This window comes from Anopheles funestus, chromosome 3RL (assembly GCF_943734845.2).
Source record: "Anopheles funestus chromosome 3RL, idAnoFuneDA-416_04, whole genome shotgun sequence".
In the NCBI taxonomy this organism is placed as follows: domain Eukaryota; kingdom Metazoa; phylum Arthropoda; class Insecta; order Diptera; family Culicidae; genus Anopheles; species Anopheles funestus.
The window spans coordinates 905,210-925,142 of NC_064599.1; the positions used below are offsets into that span (position 1 = coordinate 905,210).

The window sequence follows — 19,933 nt, forward strand, 5'->3', positions numbered from 1 at the left end:
AATCATTATGGTTAAACTTTGTCCGGACTTTGAATCCTTTAGTATTTCCGATTACTTCTGCCATCTTTTCTTTGCTTACGAGTGTCTGCTTCATTCTCCGTTGATCATGTTCGTGTAGTATGTACTTTGCAACGATTTTTACACTATTTTTTGTGTCTCTCTGTCCACTCCCGCCAGGCTTCGCTTTACAGGGTTTTTCAGGTCAATATGGCATCTGAAAGGCATAGTTCGCCGGCCAGAACATGTATTTCGTTTCCTGTCAAGTATTTCATTTGCCTCAACATGAAAATCCTGTTGCCCAATATGATTTTAGAGATTATTGCTTTAGCCTTTTCACCGGGATTGTTGCCTGCTCCTGCTCGTTATTTGTACCATATTTTCTAATTTATTTTTTATGCTTTTTTATAGTTTTTTTTAATCAAATCATATCATTTAATAAAGGATGAGGGCACAGTTTTACGCTGTTGTGCCATTTGAAGCAGAATTTGTTAGATTCATTAAATTATGAGAAGTTTTATCACGAACATTTCGAAAACATATGTAAGTGCCAGGTTTAAAAATCCCGTAATAGCGTAGAATGCAATAAAACGGTTTGATATTGTGTACGGAGTGTAAAAGAACTAATAAACTATTTTTTGCAATGCAATTATACTTCCTCCGTTCATCTATTCGAAATATTGCTGGAATAAAAAGTACCATGCTAAATTTTTGTTTGTTTACATTTTGCTCGGATTCGGTTTGACACATGCTACACATACACATGCATGTTTTCGAAATGTTCGTGATAAAATTTCTCATAATTTAATGAATCTAACAAATTCTGCTTCAAATGGCACAACAGCGTAAAGCTGTGCCCTCATCCTTTATTAAATGATATGATTTGATTAAAAAAAAACTATAAAAAAGCATAAAAAATAAATTAGAAAATATGGTACAAATAACGAGCAGGAGCAGGCAACAATCCCGGTGAAAAAGCTAAAGCAATAATCTCTAAAATCATATTGGGCAACAGGATTTTCATGTTGAAGCAAATGAAATACTTGCCAGAAAACGAAATACATGTTCTGGCCAGCGAACTATGCCTTTCAGATGCCATATTGACCTGATAAACCCTGTATGAGTGTTTAGTATAAGTGTATGTGTTTGTGTTTTATTTCTTACATTTTTACATTGAACATTCCCACCGAATATTGCCGTGTGAACAAAGAGCGAACCTATTATATGCTGTTTGTCCCTTAACTTTTACGCGACTAGACATCCCGAGTAGAGGTAGTCTTTCTCTCTCTCTTTTAATGTTTCTCTTTTCCACATTGCCTTTTCAGAAAATAGAAAGTAATTATATTTACTTGCTTACTTAAGCTTGTTTTGTTCTATTCGTTTTTTTGCGGCGTTTCTCATTGATTTAAAGTTTACTGCTATAGCGATGTGAAGGTACCTTTTTCCCAATCGCTTTCAAAAGCTGCCACATCCCGAGTGACCGATTCGAGACAAAACGGTGCAAGAGTACGAAAGCTTTACTATATTCAATTATTGTTTAATTTTCTTCAAAAGCGCTTACATCATCCCTAAAGCATCTGGAATGATATCAAATCGTGAAGTTAACGGGATACCTTTAATTGAACCGTCCCTTTTCGCTGCCGCGTATTCTTCTTGTGAAACAACCGTTTCGGTTTTGACTTGATTTTTGCTTGTTGGCTCTGTTGGTTATGCGAGAATCGATGTAACTATAGCAGGATAGTGTTAATGCTGCATGACCTGGTCGAGATTTTATCTCGGGACCAAGTCTGCTATTTGAAAGCCACGCTATTTGATCAACCGAAGCATATATGTAGTATGTTGATGGTTATTAGCAGAAACCCATCGAAGTGTTCGTTTCAAATAAAACAGTTGTCAGCCATGTGTATTACCTACACTCACATGTAGTGTTCAAATCAGCCAGAAACAAACATTTTGTCCATTAGTCGAACATGACCTTCATTAAATGTGATAATTCATGTGATCATCTTGAAATACACGTTTAAACGACAGCACATACAAGTGTCTATACAATTATGTTTCAATTACTCTTTTAATGCAACATAGTGTTCGAGTGTCCGAAACAAACAAGCACACATTCAATATGCTGCATAGCAAAGCCTTTAATGTTAAAGACAATTGTTTCCTGTTAGATCAATCTTTTTCACAATCATTGCGTCTTCATGATATCGTTTATTAAGCAAAGTGCCCTTCATACATATTGTAATTTTCGATCCAATTTTCCCTTTGGCTAGCTTCTACACTCCACATTAGTCAATTTAGCTAAAACGGCGCGCAGCAGCAGCTTGTGCGAACAGAGCAAATTATTATTCTTTACAATCAAATCTTTATTAGTACTCAAATACGAATACTGCTTATTACGTTGCTTTCGTAATCTATTCGCTGGTGCTTCGATTAGGTGGTTAAACTAGCTTCGTTAAAAGAAGTGTTGAAAATAAGGACCTGTTACCATGCTCATCGTGTAAAACAAAAACAGAAACACATTCGCTCAGGAAGGAATACTGCTGGTTGTTAAACTCACAGCTTGCATAGTGTCCGCTTTATCTATAGCACAACCGGATAAAGATAGGGATGAAATTTTCACAATACACAACGCACATACACTCTGTCACGTGCACACACACACATACAACACTTATCATGACATTCTACTTATTCCTCTTGCCATTCCATCTTCACCCATTGTTTTCCGTAGCAACCCAAAAAATCATACCGATCTGAACGACCGGCTTTGATTGTAAGTTACGGTTAGGGAGGGAGAGAGAAAGAAAGTCACAGTTGGGGTTAAAGCTTATAGGAAAGTATTGCAGTGTGGTGCGGTAGGTAGTAGGTAAGATTATAAATAGTTTTACTCTTGAATAACGGAGATGCTTCTACGAAATTTGCAGAGCAATTTAGCAAATTTGCGTCCTTTGAATAATAATCACTTGGCATTTTTGGATCATGACATTGCTGTCGTTGACGATCCGCCCTTACTACTATTACTACTGCCACCGCCGCCCATCGATTTTGCAATGTACACATTTAATAATCTGAAAGTAAACGAGAAAGCACATTGCAATAAGATATTCTAGTTACACATTATCAACTGGATTGGAATTTAAAGGGAAATCCATTTACCTTATCTTACTCTCGTTCAGTAGGGAGAATTTTGGTTTCACTTTCTCTTCCCCCATTACAATGTAGAGCTTCACGATACAAAACACTGCCGCTTTCCGTACCATCGATTGACTATCATAAGCGAGCTGTTTAAATAAATAACATTACGATGAAGAGTGTCAACCTGGCACAACGAATATGGAATCAACCAAAACACTGCACTTACCCTAGCTACATTTGGCATTATACAATCTAGGTGATTGTCTGTCAGATCCTTGCCCTGCTTCTTTGTCAGCTCGGTCAGTATTTTCAGCGCGCAAAGATTTGCCGGAAATTCACCAGTCGCAATGACGGGATTAAGTATGTTTACAGAAATGTCCAGCGGAAGTACGCCCGCTATTTTTACCACTATTATGTCAATTTCTCTTGATACCTGAAAACACAAAGCGATATATGAAGAAATAGTATGCCAACAACAAGGCATTACGCTTTGTACTTACCTCTTGGCTAATTTTATAACAGTCTATTATCTTTAATAGAATCAACTCAAGAAAATTACTCCAGCAAGCCTTCATATCTGTGCTTCGTACGATACGTCCAAGAGTGTGCAGTGATGCTATCAACACCTCGTTATTCTGCGATTCCATTAAATGCAGAAGCATTTTCATAATTGCTCTGTAAACAATGCGAAATATTGTTAGCATTTTCTGAACAATCACATGATGATAAAATTTAACTTACTTAAAATTCTTTATGGGCAGCTCACACGAACCATGTTTGATGCAAATTTGCAAATTTTCCAGCACCTGTTTCGTGGTTTCCGGTAGTGATTGTAATGTTAGTACAATTGCAGCTTTAATCACATCGTTTTCTTTAACACCTTCTACAAAATGCAAAACATACGCACTGATTAATAATTCTTCAACGTCCTTTCTCCATTGCCGGCTACTCACTGTCCAGTACTAGCTCGCCGTTTTCGGTACAGCTGTAGCTTTGGTGACGCTGCTGTTGTAGCATCTGCTGCTGTTGTGCTATTGTTTTGTGGGCTAGATCCATGCTATCCAGCCGTACCGTATTTTCCGGTGTGTTGGACTCAGTGGTTGTTGCTGACTGTGTCTTCGACCCATTACATGAATCATCCTTTTCCAAACTGTTGTGAGTAGTTACAAAAACCCATTTTACCATACAGTTTATCAACATCTTCTTAAAGTAGAACCTTACCCTCCCATGCCTACTCCTATATGGCCGTTCATTCCATTCGATGCCATTCCATACACACCATGGCTGACACCGTCCAGCACGGTCATCGATTGCATCATGTGCGTTTCGCCCATCTGGCTGATACCGGAATCCTTACTGTTTGTATCACGATCCAGCTTGCTCTCAAAGCTATAATTTTGTATTTCTGCCGTAGTTTTGCGCAGATTCTTGTACACCTCCTCCGTGTTCATTGATTCCGCAGCTGTCTCCACTGACGCTTGACGTGATCGAGGACCTGCAGGGGTAATAGAAGCGATTAGCCGAGTTACGGATATGCCCATTCGCGGAGCAAAACAGACGGGTGTGAAATAGACAAAATTAACAGGTAAAAAAGACAAGGTTATTGACTATGTGGGTACTACAAGTAACTTACTAGCGATGTTCTGTAAACTATACGGCCCCTGCTGAGGACTAAGCAATGGTTTGGGGCTCGAAGACGACAGTGGAGATGATGGACTATCGTTTCCTATAAAAGCAAAAGAGGGCGCAGGGAAAGCCAGGATGATACAGAAAACATAGGTATCATATCAATTCAATTTCTTTGTGTGAGAGCGTTCGTCAGCACTACATTTGCACTAGCAAGAATAAATGGATTGTGAATGGTTTTGTTGGAATTGTAAAGATTAACCATCTAAAGTTGGGTAGATATTAATTGCTTTACTTTAGATGAAAATCTAAACTAATTATTCAATCGCACCGTACACGCTGCTGTCCATACCTGAAGTGCTTCTTCTCATATTCTGCTGAATGTAGATTTTCGCCGTGTCTTGATACTGTTTTGGCAGGTTGGCTAAAGTCATTGTCATCTGGAAAAAAGAGAAACAACATAGGCTGATCAGTTGCCATCGCATAATTATATATATGGCTATGCCTGATTCTCTGCTAACCTGTGAAGGATTGCAATTGTATAGTGCAACCATGCACATGCGCGCTTGCGACTTTAGTTCGATACTTTTCTGATCGAGAGACGTCTGAATGATCTTCTGGATCGCATGATTAACCACCTGCTGGTTCTGCGGATGGACCACAAACTGAGACGCCGTGCAGTAGCTTGTAGCTAACTGGGAAAGAAATTTCAGTGTCGCCTGTCGCGTCTTCACGTTTGGCGTTTGCGCATTGTCAACTAATATTCTATAGTGAAGATAACAAAATCATTAGAACCATCACCAGTGTAACAAACAATCGCCAGCTACATACCGAAAGACACATTGGAGCTGCAGTTCAGATGGGAAATACTCATAGATTATTTGAAGCGTTTTCCAGATCTTGCCATGCATAGAGCCAAGCAGGTCGGTTCCGAGCTTGTTGAACAGACGCGTCAAAAGTATAAACAGCCAGTCGTGCAAATCGTTCGAATGCGACAAAATCAGCTCATTTACAGTGTCTAGAAATAGTGCGTACACTTTGATGTGTGGATCCATGAACATTTTGCGGAACAGGTCCAGCACACACTGTAGCTGCTGCTGCGTCAGCATCTTGCCTTCGCTGAGGTACTGCGTCAAATTGATCAATCCGTCCTTGCGCTCGGACCAGTGCGATGAGGCGCAAAACTGGATGATCGTATCGATATCGTCGATCACTTGTCGTGAACTGTCTAACCGCGTTCGCGAACCATTCCACGAGAACGACTGTGAAGACGGCATAAAGTTATAAATTCCATTTGTAATACGGTTCTTCCCATGTGGCTACTTACATCGTTACCCCTTCGATAGCTATCGTAGCTACGCTCGGAGCATACGGAGGACGCTTCACTTTCATCGGATTCATCGCGCGAAATTTTACGATGGAGAGCTAATCTAGCAAAGTCTGCGCATGGCATATCATGCTCATCACCAGGTGATAATGCATCTGCAAGAGCATTCTCGGCCTCGCGACTTTGCTGGAGAATTTTCTGTGCCAACACTGGTCGACCGGGGTTCAGTGGTGGTCGTCGAGGACTACCAGTCCCATAGGCGGGACGACGCAATGAACCGAACTGTGTATGTGATCTGGTCGGGCTAGTTTCTCTAGAGTTTGCTAATGAGCGCGGAATGCCAGATTGGGTCTTTTTCGGCACCGTTCCCGTTTGTCGATATAGTGATGTGACGCCACTATACATGTCACGCAACTTGCTCGATGGAGACGTACTTCTGGATGTGGCTGTAAAAGGTGATTGAAAGGAAGAGAAAAATAAACAAACAATTTACAAAAGAAGCATCATTGGGGAGGAGAAATGTTTGATGCAAATTTTCCAACACGATCCAGCGGGATCGCACATGAACAGATGGGTGGACGAAAGAGATAAACAGAGGTTTTGTGAGGTGATAATTACGTTGTGACTGTGACACTCCGGCCCTTGATCGAATCTTGCGTTCCGGTGTAGGAGGTTGCTGTGGTGTGGTCGCGTTGCTTGCGGATGAGGTGGCGGATGCTGATGACGGTGTCTTTTTAGCACGTGCTGAAGAAATAAACAAACAACCAGAAACAAATAGCACACGTAAGTGTTATGAGCGGGTGAAGATCGTTAAGTTGTGAAAAAAAAAACTATGTGTTCTTCAATGAATGGTTAAATTTAGGGGAAGAAAACGGTTAAACTGACAGCTGTTACCAGCTAGGTCTGATCAGCGCAAAGTATCTTTTTTTTGGTCAACGTGACACTATAGAGGACATGTCCTAATCAACAGTTCATTCAAAAGCCTTGGAACGGCGTAGATTCATGTTTGAGAACCCTTTTTGAAGAGTAACTGATACTCAGAAGAATTTATTTTGTTCCAAATGTATAGTAACAAAATAAAGAAGCTTCTGCAATGGTGAATTTTATCACAACTATACAGTTATTCGTCATAGTTAGCTTAATAACAACAGTGGACGAACATGTTCGGGACCACAAGGACAAAGGAGCAAAGCGTACGACTTTGCGCGTGATAAATATATTAAGTTATAACAGTTTTACTAGATTGTCTCGTTACGAGCAACGTTTAACCTGAAATGGGTGTGAGGATTAGTTTTAAAATAATAAATGCTATTTGAGAAGATCAAATCACACCATGCAGATATACATGCAAAAAAATGATGTGCCAATTAAATTGTTCAAACGGATTTTTTTTTCATTTCAAAATGTTTCTAAATCTTTTACTAATTACTTCCTTCAGCAACTAACTTACCTTGTTGCGCGTAATGTCCCTCTAGTTAATTCAACCATACCACCATTTCATAGCATCACCATAACGTAACGGCCAGAGTTGGCCAGCAGTTTTGTCGGCAGTTTCAGATATTAGTTTCCACGTCAAAAACACACACACCGCACAGTACGCATTCACATGCAGTCAGTTAAAGTTGAGTCAGAGATCGGCGATCAAGTCAGGGAAAACGGGTTGGCAATATAAATTCGAAATAAAAAGTCAATGTTAGTTAGGAAACGTTTGAAGGCAAACTCAACACAAACGTCAACTATAAGTGAAAAGCATATTGGTCTCTAATTTAAAAACCAATCTTAGTATTAGCTTATAATTAAGGTATATGGCAAAAAGCGCATTCGTTGATCGCACTTACGTAGAGACGCTGTTCCGGAGGTCACTTTCAACCGGGCCAAGGTAGAATATTGAGCCCTGGCTCGGGCACGCTGGGCAGCGGCAGTATCAACGGCAGACACACTTCTGAAGCCTCCAGCAGCTCCCGCTGTTCGGTCATGATATATGGCGGGTACGTAGCGGAAAATTAGTTTCGAATGGCGCAGCAACGTCGTGCAACAGCAGCACACACACAGCACACATTGCAGCAAGGTATGGAGCAGGATTGAAAGTAAAAAAGATGAGCTGTGTTGAGTAATGAGCAATGAAGAAATGTCCACTCTAAACCGTTTCAAAGACCATGCGGCAGCGCAACACACACAAACACCCGTAAAAACACATTGATCATAAACAAGTAATGAAGAACATAATCCCCGGAAAGAAAGCGGATGTTAGTAACTGAACGTTAAGTACAGAACGCAACAATGACAGAAGATCGACGCACGGAAAGAATAAAAGTATTTTTATACAATTAATATAGACGCAAAGAACAAACGAAACTCAATGCAGTTTTCTACAATTGAAACTGGAAACGTAAAATTTTTCAAACAACACATTTGATTCCGCGGAAATTAAGACCACAAAAGAAGACCACAAACATCAACAATATCGTCACCCGATTGTTTCAACATGGTACAACCTCGGACAACCAATGGCGGCTGTTGCTGTTGCGCTTGTTGATTTGCAGGATTCGTATCCCGGGCAGTCGTCGCAACAGGAATACCACTCCGGTTGCGATTGAACGTTCTGGGTAGCGAAGGAGCCCGCTGCAGACGCGTGGAGCCGGCCGATGATGACGATGAGGATGATCCTGGGACAGTGGTGAGATTTTCCGTACTGACGCTCGTAGCGCTTACTGTTGTGTTATATAAAGATTGCCAATTTTGTGTAGTTGATAGTTTTGTGGAGTTTTTAGCAAATTTTGAGCGGTCGATTCGTTTGTTGCAATTGTTCGCAATTGTTAGCAGTTGAACAGATGGAAAGAAGGTAAGATGAGAGCAGTGAAAACCAGAGGGAGCACGAATAGAAAGACAGTGAGAAGAAGAAAAGACAAATGCCATTACGAATTATTAATATAAAATATTTTTTTCTGCCAACACTATCGTGTGCGAATCTACAGTTCAGATATGAAAACAAACTATTAATGTTAATAGTGCAAGCAAATAAATTTTGTTCCATATATTCTGAATAAATAAAACATGTAGGTAAATGAAGGGCACAGCCGATTTTGTTAAAAATAATAATATTTCTTAAAGCAGAACTAGGTACTTCAGTGCAAAACAAGCTATATCCATGAATATTGTGCTGGCTTAAAATGATACTTATTAGCACTATTAGCTAATTAGCAAGTTCTTAACTTCACAGTAACGAATAACTCAGAACTCAGAAATTATCTTGAAGATATGATGAAGTATTCTTTTGCAGATAACATAAAACGAAACGGTACAAATAGTCTAATAAAGAGACAAATCAAAAAGATTTTCTAGCGAGAAAGAGAGAGCGTGAAGCAAATTTCCGAATACTACAGAAGAAATAGACAGCTTAGCAAAGCAGAATGTGCACCTTCGAAAGGATCTTTTTAAGTACAATGCATTTTCAAACAGCATGATGAACCTTCTGAATTACCTGGAGGTTGTGCGGTTGCGGGACTTCGCAACCCGGACGATTGTCTTCGTTCTTATTTAGGGTATTTGAATGAGTGGTTTGATTTGATTACATGATTGGTTCGCACGTGATATTTGCCATTTGCGATGAGATGTGTTGCATCGTGGAAAAGTATGAAAGAAAACAATAACAAGAGAGATGAATTGTTGCATTACACGAGGGACACCGGTGGCAGGTGAATCGGGAGACGGAATAGAGATAAATTCATTCGTAGAGAGGAAAGGTATGGGTATTATTTTTGACCAGGACAGAAAGAACGTTTCAAACGCAACACAGTCGGTAACAAGCTGTGACATCCAGTGCAACTAAGTTTAAAAACTAAATCCGCAGACTTTAAAGGTGAACAAAACTCATGTGTTTATTTCACCACAAATTTGGTGCTTCGCAACCGGGTGAAGGTGAGGAATACATGGGATGAGCCGAACAGTTTGGGAGCAATGGTGGACGAAAGGTAGTTGGGAACAAGGTGTTGATAATGAGATAGAAATAACATTTAACACATACTTATCACCCCACCAGAGACAGAATTCAAGCTACTGTTGCTGCCACGTAGACTAACACTCATTGAGTTGGTACCGTTTGTTCCGAGATTGTCCCGCTCACGCTCAAGCGTACGCTGCGTCGAAATGTCCAACGAACCGTACAGGTTGTCTGCCAAATCCGGAAAATGGCGCCGAAAGCTCCAAAATGCACTGCAAAGAATAAGCGAAAGTTAGCAAATATAAGACAAAAGAGTTCTGATTATCGTTCGAAATTACCATCGACTGTATCGCCGGGCGTCATTGTCCGCATCCACCATTCCCTTGCGCAGGGCTTCGCGCAACAGACTGCTATGTTTTTCTAACGCCTTGGTTGGCCACTCATCAAACAACAAGCTGAGCATCTCGCACAGTGTACTGCGGATATCTTTCGATTTCGAGAGCATGAGATTCTGCGTCAAGATCGGAATGATCTTCGGTGCATGGGTGTAGCGTATCACATATTTCAATGCAATCGTGCCCGCCGACGAGATTACTTTGGCCGAATTTTGAATTAAGTTGATCAGCTCTTGCAGAATGTAGATGACAAACTGATCCAATCGGCTTCGCAACACTTTGCTCATGTATGCCAGCGTGATGCAAGCCTCACGTATTACTTGCGATCGTAGCTCCTTTAGGATGTCGAGAAAGGCGATCGAAAGATCCTTCAGTTGCTGCGAGAATGCCGGCGAACCCTGCACATTGATCAACAGCAGTGAGCGTATTTTTTTCAACGCATCTACACGTTTCTCCCAATCCACGTTCTTGTCCCCGATGAGTGTGTTGATCGACTTCATGTGCTCGTCCATATCGCGCTGGGAGAAGATCGTCAGCTGTGGCACGTTCTCGAACGAAGCCTCAAATACCTCGTGGGACACGGCACCCGCTGCTAGTGACAGATCGCCTGAGCCGGCCGTCTGCGATTCGAAAAGCGGCTTCCGTGGTGTGGCCGATGGTGTGCGCTTTACCAACCGCGTTGGCCGCTCGACGACCGCGGCCCGGTCCAGCTCATCGTGTCCACCGCCGACGGCGGCCTGTAGTGCCGACGGCAACAACAGCCCATCGTTCCGTGTCTCATCAAACTTCTGCTCGAGAATGGCCGCTTTGGTTGGCGGTACGTCACGCTTCTTCAGATCCAAGCGCAACTTTTCGCCGACATGCTTATATATCTCGACTAGCGTCTGAATTGCTGCATCACGCACCGTAGGTGCTGGATCCCCCAGCAGGCTCACGATCGGTGGAATGTACGTCTTCACCGACAGTGACTGTGTGCCGTACTCGTTCAGCGTACTAACGATCGTCTGGAGAAATTCTTCACGCACCTTGGCATTCTTGTGCTTAAAGCAAACGCTCAGCTTATCTAGCAGCGACTGTGGGGCTACGACTCGGCATTCCATCAGCTTGTGCAGGAGGAGCTGTGCCTTCTCTCGCACCGTATCGCGACTGTCGCCGAGCCGGTCAATCACGTGTGGCAGGATGGTCGAAGTGTATGCATTAAAGTCTTGTCCAAGACGAACGATCAGCTCCGTAAAAGCTTCCAGGGCGCGCTGTGCGATCTGTAATCGAGAAAAGGGCAGGAAACTCAACGTTATCAATCTTGACAATTAAAATTTAGAATCATACCAAACATAGGACCGCACCACAAACAAGAACCATTTGGATGATTTCTACATTTTGCCTCATTTAGGTGCATCCTAAATGCCCTCAATTGGTCCCGACTTTAAAGAGAGCGTCAAATAGGGGGGGAGTCCGATTGTACTTTTAGCCCCATTGCGACAGTTCAACCTTGTGCATGAACCTCTATTTATCAGCCTGTCATATTAATAATGATAAAGCAGTTTAACGTTTCTGTGCACTAGACTTAAAGGCTAGTGTGTTTTAGATAACAAAAACATGACGACGATCGAGTTAGTTCACTCAATCAACAACATGGGCTCAGCAGATAATGAATTGAGATTTTTCGAATAGATTACTAAACCACTAAGCGATGTGTATGTTAGTGTTTCAAGCAAATCACGACCGTCAAAAGTAGCTTTGCAGTACGAAAGTAACTCTGCTGAAACTTGGGCTGTGATTAAAACTTTCTCTCATTTTCACCGAAAAATTGTTCACTTTACAGCGCACAGATCTGGGATGAGTAAACGCGCAGAAAAGGTTATTACGGACAATTTAGACGAACGCAGCACCCAACAGTGACAGCCATTTCGTTATAGCTTGATCACCGAAATTTCGTACTTTCAGCGAAAGTACCTTTTCTCGCATTGCGCATCTTCTTTTGATGAAAGCCACAAGAAGATCGACGAAGACGACCGAGTGCACAAGAGCAATCAAGAAAATCGCTCAAATAAGTCTCGGTGCGTCGAGGGAGGGCTCGAGTTTAAAGAAACAACCAACCATTTCGTTCAATTGAACCAATTCAAGTTGGACGGCCATAAAACAGAGCTCGGCGCACATTGCACCACATTGCACTGCCGGCGGGTTGGGAATTCAGCAGACAGGAGTAGAACAGCCGTAGCAAGCGGAATCTCTAATCGTTTCCAGCAACCTCTTGCGTTTGGTTTGATTTATAAAACAAAAATGTTTCTCTACCCTGCGTGAGGTGATGCAAAATATCATAAAACATCAAATCGCGCATTGTCGGTGAGGGTCGTCACTACAACGTCGCCGATGCGCTCGGCATATGCGATCGATGACCCGCGACCATTGCGATATCGCGAACGCCGTGGTACCAAACAACGATCTTCGATCTTTCTTGCGGCTAAGGGGTTGGGCATCGTTCACACGTGACGAAAATGGTTTTTTAGGTTACGGGCGTGGAGAACCTGGTGGTCCCGGATTTTTACATCCGATGAAGAAAACGACACTCCTCTGTTGGACAAGAACTTTAAGAGTTTAAAGGGTGAAGAGGGTAAAGCGCAAACACAAAATATATTACACTTCACAACGGCTGGAAGAATTCGTTTTTATGCAAAATGCAATGGTCTATTGCTGGAGCCAAAATCATGTCGACTAATAGTAATAGTGATAAATGTTGATTCGCTTCCGTTGATAGGACGCTACGATTCAAACAAATGTAAACTCAAAAAAAAAAACCAAACCCAATAAGTATCCTCGGCCAACCTCGCAATACACATTCTCCGAACCTATTCTGTTCTGTTATCGCGGACATTTCCAAACCCGTTGTATTCTAGATAGCTTATCAAGGACGGACAACACGACAAAATTGGACCTCCGGAATGTTTGCCCGAAAATAGTGACGAATCATAAACGGTTTCCATGTTGCCCTTACTAACCTCCTCACTAAGGTTTGTTATCTAACTTCGAAGAAATTAGTACGCCGCGATGTCAACGCGCCGCGATAGGTCTGCAGATGCTGAACACAACATCAAATGAACCACTTTACCAACTTCGCGCCCACATCGGAACGGGAGAACGTGTTACTTGTTCACTTAAAAAGTGATTCGATTAAGTAACTTGTCCATCGATGAAGGTCGACCAATCTCCCGACCCACAAGACGTGGCACAATACATTACCACACGAAACTTGTAAAGATTTTCGTAATGCTATATTTCATGTATATTGCTTTATTGAATAAAATTTACTCTCGAAACCCAAGGTACTCACTTTTACTTAAATTTCAGCAAAATCGGTTGATTCGGAGCTAAATATGTATATTATTACCTACACGTTCTGTACGAGATTTTCTTCTGAAAGGTAACTAGATAGTAATATTTCAGAGCTTCACGCTTAACGAGCACATCATCGTCCACATCAATTTTGACAGAAAAATCACTCTTTGCGGAATGACATCAAATTATGTACTCAACATTACAGCATCTTTCCAGTTCGACAACTCACAGAAACCATTTACTAAAGGTAATATAAACGGTGATAAAACGGTAATATCGCCGTCCACGTTTAAGTCATCACAGTTAGTTTCCAGCGGTCAAATGAAAAGAACATATTTGCAAAACGTCCGTACATGAAACACCCAGAGGTAAATAGAGATGCAGCTATTAGCACACACCCGACTCCGACGGGTTGATCATAAAATTCGATACGTCGCTATTGACCTCACCTGACGTAAGTGATATCCCAAAGGCTTCATTATGAACACGTGTCCTACAAAATCTGCATCGTAGCTCTTATTTCAATTCCATTCATATACTGTGCTGCATCCATTCCTTCCAAGTGCGTGTGGCCACTTTGCAGGGGAACGAGAGTTTATTAATCCTTCGCTGCATGTGTACGTGCGGTCAAGGGAGGTTCCTCAAAGGTTAAAGCATCGTAAAATCTTCGATACAGGTGTAATGTAGATTGAGAGACTTTGATCGAGCTCGGTGGTTTTGAACCAACTCCATATGTCAGAAAGGTGATCATGATCGGGGAACTCATCGAAACGTTGAGAATCTGCGCTTTTTAGTATAACGCCACGGAGCCAAAACCCTGTGTTGCGTGTTGCAAGAGAAGTATGGTTTAGTGTGGGTAGGTCAAAAGCGGAAAGTGGCCCCCGCACGACCTGCACACCATTGCCAAGCAAGGTTCTTACCGATCGCTACTATTACCCTACGATCTCTTTCCTACACACGATCCATACGGTGGAGCTCTGTCGATTGTCACTAGCCGCAAGAAAGAGAGTGCCAGAGCTCCAGGGACAGACCGTGTCTCGTCGTATGGAGTCTCGCCTTATTTTGGCGTCATCGCCGTGGCCATAATCGTCACTGGACTAACTTCACCACACACGACCGACACGTAAAAGGTGCGCAGTTCATTAAAATGTTTCTCATTTTTCTTTGTCAAACCAGCACACACTTCTACCGTGTGTTAGCCGTGTGACGGTCTCTGTGGAGAAACTTCCACACAAAACGAACGAACCGAGCGCGGATCGAACCCGATTTGGATCGAACTGTCGCCCCGTTCACCTCAAGCAGGGAAGAGAAGTGAGTGTGGATACAACTGGGGGAGGAGAAACAGGAAGAGACAGCGTACGTAATAAAACAACCTACCTTATGGTGACTTCCGGTCATCCACGGAATGAGCCCATCGATGAGCAGGCCGAGGTCGGTGCATTCGATTGAATTTTCCGAATCGCTCAGATACAGCACCAGATCCTCGGCCAGCTGGGCCTTCACACGCATGTCTGCTTTTGCCATCTGCGTGACGTATCCGTCGATGTCTGTCGGCTTTTGGTACGCCATGTTGGTATACCGTCCTTCCCTTAGCGATCCTTAGCTCGAGATCCTTTACGTGGGCCGGGTATGGCCTCGGCTTAACAGTGGTCTGCGGTTTATTATTTAAGTTTTTGATTGATCGATTGAACCTCCCAAATGTGCTTATTCCACCCACACAACAGGACAGTTGCGTCGTTGCAGGCGTCGTCCCGTTTTTCACTCGTTCGTTCACTCTATTTCACTTGTTTCTAATTCGATCTGATCCAATGGAATTTCAACTACACTTGTTTCTTGCTTGATCGTGTCACGACGCCCCCCTTGCGCTACCGTGATTTAATCTTTTAGTAATGTTGCGCAAAGAATTCTTCACTTCCAGCTTAATTTTATGGTACTTTTGTCACTTTTTTCGTCGCCTTCGTCTCGCTAATGAATACATTGATGAGTGTGCATGCTTTCAACCTGCCTTCTTACGGTCTTTATTGATGGAACAACATCAAACAAACACACACACACGCGCGCGGAAGCACTTTTTTAACAAAATCTTCTTTCTGTTTTGCACACTCAGCCAGTCGTCGATATACATTCGGTTATTTTTTCTTATAAATTATCACCACACAGAAATTTGCGGCTTGTTATCAACTCGTTTATGCTTCACTTTTGCTGTTTCTCTTTTCTCTTTCGCACGCAAACACTAATGCAAAGAAGATAACTTTTTGTATCAAATAAATTTTAGAACAATTCGTCCCGAACCACTTCGTCGATATTCCTCGTTCGCTATAAACACTTCAGCACCATTCAACCAGGAAGCAGTGAAGAGAAACAAACATAGAAATAAACGATGCGGCCACTGTGAAGGGATTACATATGCAGCGATCATTACACCTCAATAATAAAAACTTTTTTACGAAAATGCATATTTCACCCATGTTTAGGAGGATGTTTATGTTGATGTTTTGATGTGGTTGAAGGACAAAAGTATCCTTCATGTCCAATTACATTAAAATGGATCAATAAACATGGGGTTTCTTCCAAACATTAATGCTTTTAAGTATACAATTCCACCTAGATTTATTTTTAAAAAATAAAGATTTGCAAAATTGGAATATACCAGTTAACCTAGTTAGAAGGTTTAGTTGGACTCTTAATGTGGCAGGCTAGTTTTGGCAGAGATCCCACTTTTAATTACCCACCATCTTGCCTATCTCTAGAATTTCCATAGAATTTCTAAAATTTCCATACTATTAAGCTAAGATCGATCTATCCTTTGGACTGCATTGTAACAGAATTTTGCTTATCAGATCATCCTAACAGATTTGCAATAGGATAGCTTCTCGTTCTGATACCAACCCTGTAAAAACACTTAATGAAGTGATGCGAATCCCATGGACATTACTTCATCAATTAAACGGCAATCAAGGTGAGCAAAAAACAACAGAACATTAGACACCTTTTAACCTATCGTTCCACCGTACGACCATCAACTCTAACCATACTCGAGCGGCTCGAGGATGAAGATCGAAACGTCAATCTCTTAAAGCAGGGATGAGCAACCTTTTAGAGCTGCGGGCCACATTCAACATCAAAAACTGGTTGGCGGGCCACATTGATCTAATAATGAATGTAGTAAAGCTCCTTTTATCCGGTCTGTTTCGGACTAGACGCATTGCTGGATTCTTGAAAACTGAATTAACATTTATAAGGATTTTTTAATTATTTTTGAGTGTTGTATTAACTGGGTATTTTACACTTTTAGTTCTTATTAACATTTTATATAATGGAGCTATTGGTTTGAAACTTTGAAACTAGATTCGCGGGCCGCATAAAACCACCTTGAGGGCCGCATGCGGCCCGCCAGCCGCAGGTTGCTCATGCCTGTCTTAAAGCATAAAGTAAAACAGTTGAACATCCGCATACCCTCTGCCATTGGCTTCTCCTCGCTTCTAACTCCGGACCGGTTGCAATTGAAATTGATAATTACGACACCTTCGTTGGTGTCATCTCACCTTTGCCGTTTAGTGTTCGATTCGGTCATATCGTCGTCCAAATTGTCCAAAGCACACATTCACTCATCAACCTCCATATCAATGTCCGCCTAAATCATGCCAGAGTGGCAAACCAAAGTTATACACACGTCGTGACATTGCTTCTATGCGTGGTTCGGCACCTTTTTTTTGTCAATCTTCAGGAATGATCTAATCGTTCGAAATAAATATTTACATTTCGATTACGCATCGTGCGGTTGGAGGAAAGGCTAGAGGGGGAGGTTGTAGTATGCTCAAAGTCACACAACCTTGTCAAACCAGTAGTGCTTCAAAGTGTCACTGTATGCGTGCGGGTAAGGTTTTTATGTAGTACTATTCTCAAGAGACTTCAGGTGAGACTTACTATTGTTTCAAAAAGGACATTCAGGGAATGTTAGCAAAAGTGGAAGAATTATATCCGGTACGATGTACGAAATACATAGATTAGATATTCCGGGCTATTACGTAGTGTCTCACACAGCGGCTACAATAACATCTACCGACGACGCATTTGCAAGGGCAGCTACATAACAAGCACCGAATGCGGTCGTGTGTGGGGCTGATTTCTTCCTTGGGAAACCCACCCCCTTCTTTGAGTCGCAGCCAGAGCGCAGTTGGGGTGTCGGGTGGTCTCTGAGCGCGCTGGTATGTGTTAGTGCAACCGTGCTCCATTTAATGCCTGTCGGGGCGTGCTGGTTGCATACGGCAGCCTACTCACGAACATCATTTCTCGCACGCACGCACTGTGCAAAAAAGCAGGCTAACTGACAGGAAGCGCAAGGGGGTGAGCGAATATGATGATGTGAGAGGGCAATTTGCACACAATGTTATGTTGGTCCTATGTTGCTTACATCTATTTTGCAGTAACAAAATACTGGCTAGACGTCATCACAGAGTAGAATGATTTTTTAGGTTCTGGGTTCTAATCACTGGTCACGTATTTGTATCCGAAAAGGCATAAACAAATCTGGTTTGTTTAGCTTTCACTATTTCTTGAGAGATGCTCGAATCCGGTTCCGGTTTCCAGCCTAAATTTTGATCAATTCTTCATATGAGACTCCGAAATAATCACACTTTACCGTGCCGACTCTCGGTTTGTTCGCATCCAACATTCGCCTTTCTCACCATTATGCAAGGCCACGGCTCTTGCCGCAGATAAGGAGACGAAAATGAAAATAAAACTCTCCGCCGCTGTTGAGGCCAAAGCACTAAAACGAATCCACCGGGAACTAACTAGAAAGAGAGTTAAAAGTTGGCCATTTGGTGCTGTCACCGTTCGCAATATCGCGACAAAGCTCGTTTGTTACTTTCGACCCACAAAAAAAAGAAAACAAAAGCGACACCATAACCCCGGGTAGGCCAACTGGTGTCAGGCCTGAGTTTCTTCTAGCAGCTCTCTTTGTACATAACATGCTGGCGACTTTGCGGCAACAGTACCCCGGATGGACATGATGTTTTGTTTGTGGGAAATGGCCCACCATCTTAATTGGACGAAATTTCTCTCTATTTCTTCAAGACCCATTGTGAAATTACTTGAATGTGTACTTTGGGTTGTTTTTGGTCGTCGTCATCTACAATGCGTATATAAACACACGGGAGGGTGGAATCTTTTCGGGAGTATGCCAGCACATCATCACATCAGTAATACACTTTAGACAGCACAATACACAACACCATCAGGCAAAACGATCGTTGCAATTTTTGGAATTGCGAATTATACAAAAAGCTCGGAAACACCGGGCCAACAATCACTCGTACGACCAACACTTATACGCATACACAAACACACACACATACACACATGAATACGCACACTCTAGAGCCTGCATTGGAAAAATCACGAAACTAAAAATCTTCCCACACGGGAAAGGCTTTTCACTAATGACGAAGCTAGCAGCAGTGACTGCACACTACTAGGAAAGATTCTTTCACGGATTGTTTCACGAAATCACACTACCGCGAGCGGGATGGTACGTTCCAATAGGGAACGGAACCACATTCACTTCGCAGCTGCATATGTAACCGGAACTGGCGACGGAGCGTTGCTTCCAGAAGGTCTTTTTGCTTTAACGCATTTCTATTCGCAGTTCGCAAAAAGTAAATTTTGGAAAAAAGATGTCCAAAATTTCATCACTTTACACACAGACACATACACATATCTATACTCGTTTTTCTTCCTCTCGATGAATGAAAGAACTTGTTGGCGTTGACCGTCGTCACTTCTTCCGCCATCTCAATTTCTACCGACACGGGTGCGACCCTTCCATTCAACTGTTTCTTTGATGCACTGTTACCATCGTTTTACACGATGTGGTGACGACCGAAACTTACATTTTACGGTTTTCACTCGTTTAACCGTTCCGGAACCTGCCGATGGACAACATTTTGCCAATCAAATCGACCTTTTTTTCTTTCCAGCTATTGCAACCTCTCAGGACACACGAACAACACACGGGCTATGCGCTAGTTTTCGAGTTTCCGTCGCTTGCTCCGTGTGTACGCAGCATTCCCTTGCGCCGCATGAGTGTGTGCGTGTGTGTGCTGTTGATAATGTCGAGTTAGGTTCTTCACCGTTCGCGACAGGCTGTTGTCTGCTCTGAGTATTTTTTTTTTC

At 42.3% G+C, this 19,933-nt stretch overlaps 1 protein-coding gene across 10 annotated transcripts; it reads right to left on the bottom strand.

Annotated features, from left to right (window-relative positions):
- Positions 1-1,112: 1,112 nt before the first annotated feature.
- On the bottom strand, positions 1,113-19,809 carry LOC125768678 (CLIP-associating protein). 10 transcript variants are annotated; one of them, XM_049436680.1, is made up of 21 exons: positions 19,651-19,809; positions 15,134-15,721; positions 10,367-11,682; positions 10,113-10,300; positions 9,570-9,620; positions 8,584-8,799; positions 7,927-8,052; positions 7,539-7,559; positions 6,707-6,832; positions 6,089-6,534; positions 5,593-6,023; positions 5,283-5,526; positions 5,114-5,201; positions 4,769-4,861; positions 4,357-4,630; positions 4,089-4,285; positions 3,877-4,018; positions 3,636-3,810; positions 3,362-3,568; positions 3,157-3,281; positions 1,113-3,068 (listed from the first exon to the last, which is right to left on the bottom strand). In XM_049436680.1, exons 2-21 carry the CDS (start codon positions 15,323-15,325, stop codon positions 2,978-2,980), a joined length of 4,749 nt encoding a protein of 1,582 aa, XP_049292637.1. In that variant the 5' UTR covers positions 15,326-15,721; positions 19,651-19,809; the 3' UTR covers positions 1,113-2,977. The 10 variants fall into 10 exon arrangements, with proteins under 10 accessions (XP_049292637.1, XP_049292635.1, XP_049292634.1 ...); XM_049436678.1 differs by having other exon boundaries at positions 15,134-15,989; XM_049436677.1 differs by having other exon boundaries at positions 15,134-16,081.
- Between the last annotated feature and the right edge of the window lie 124 nt (positions 19,810-19,933).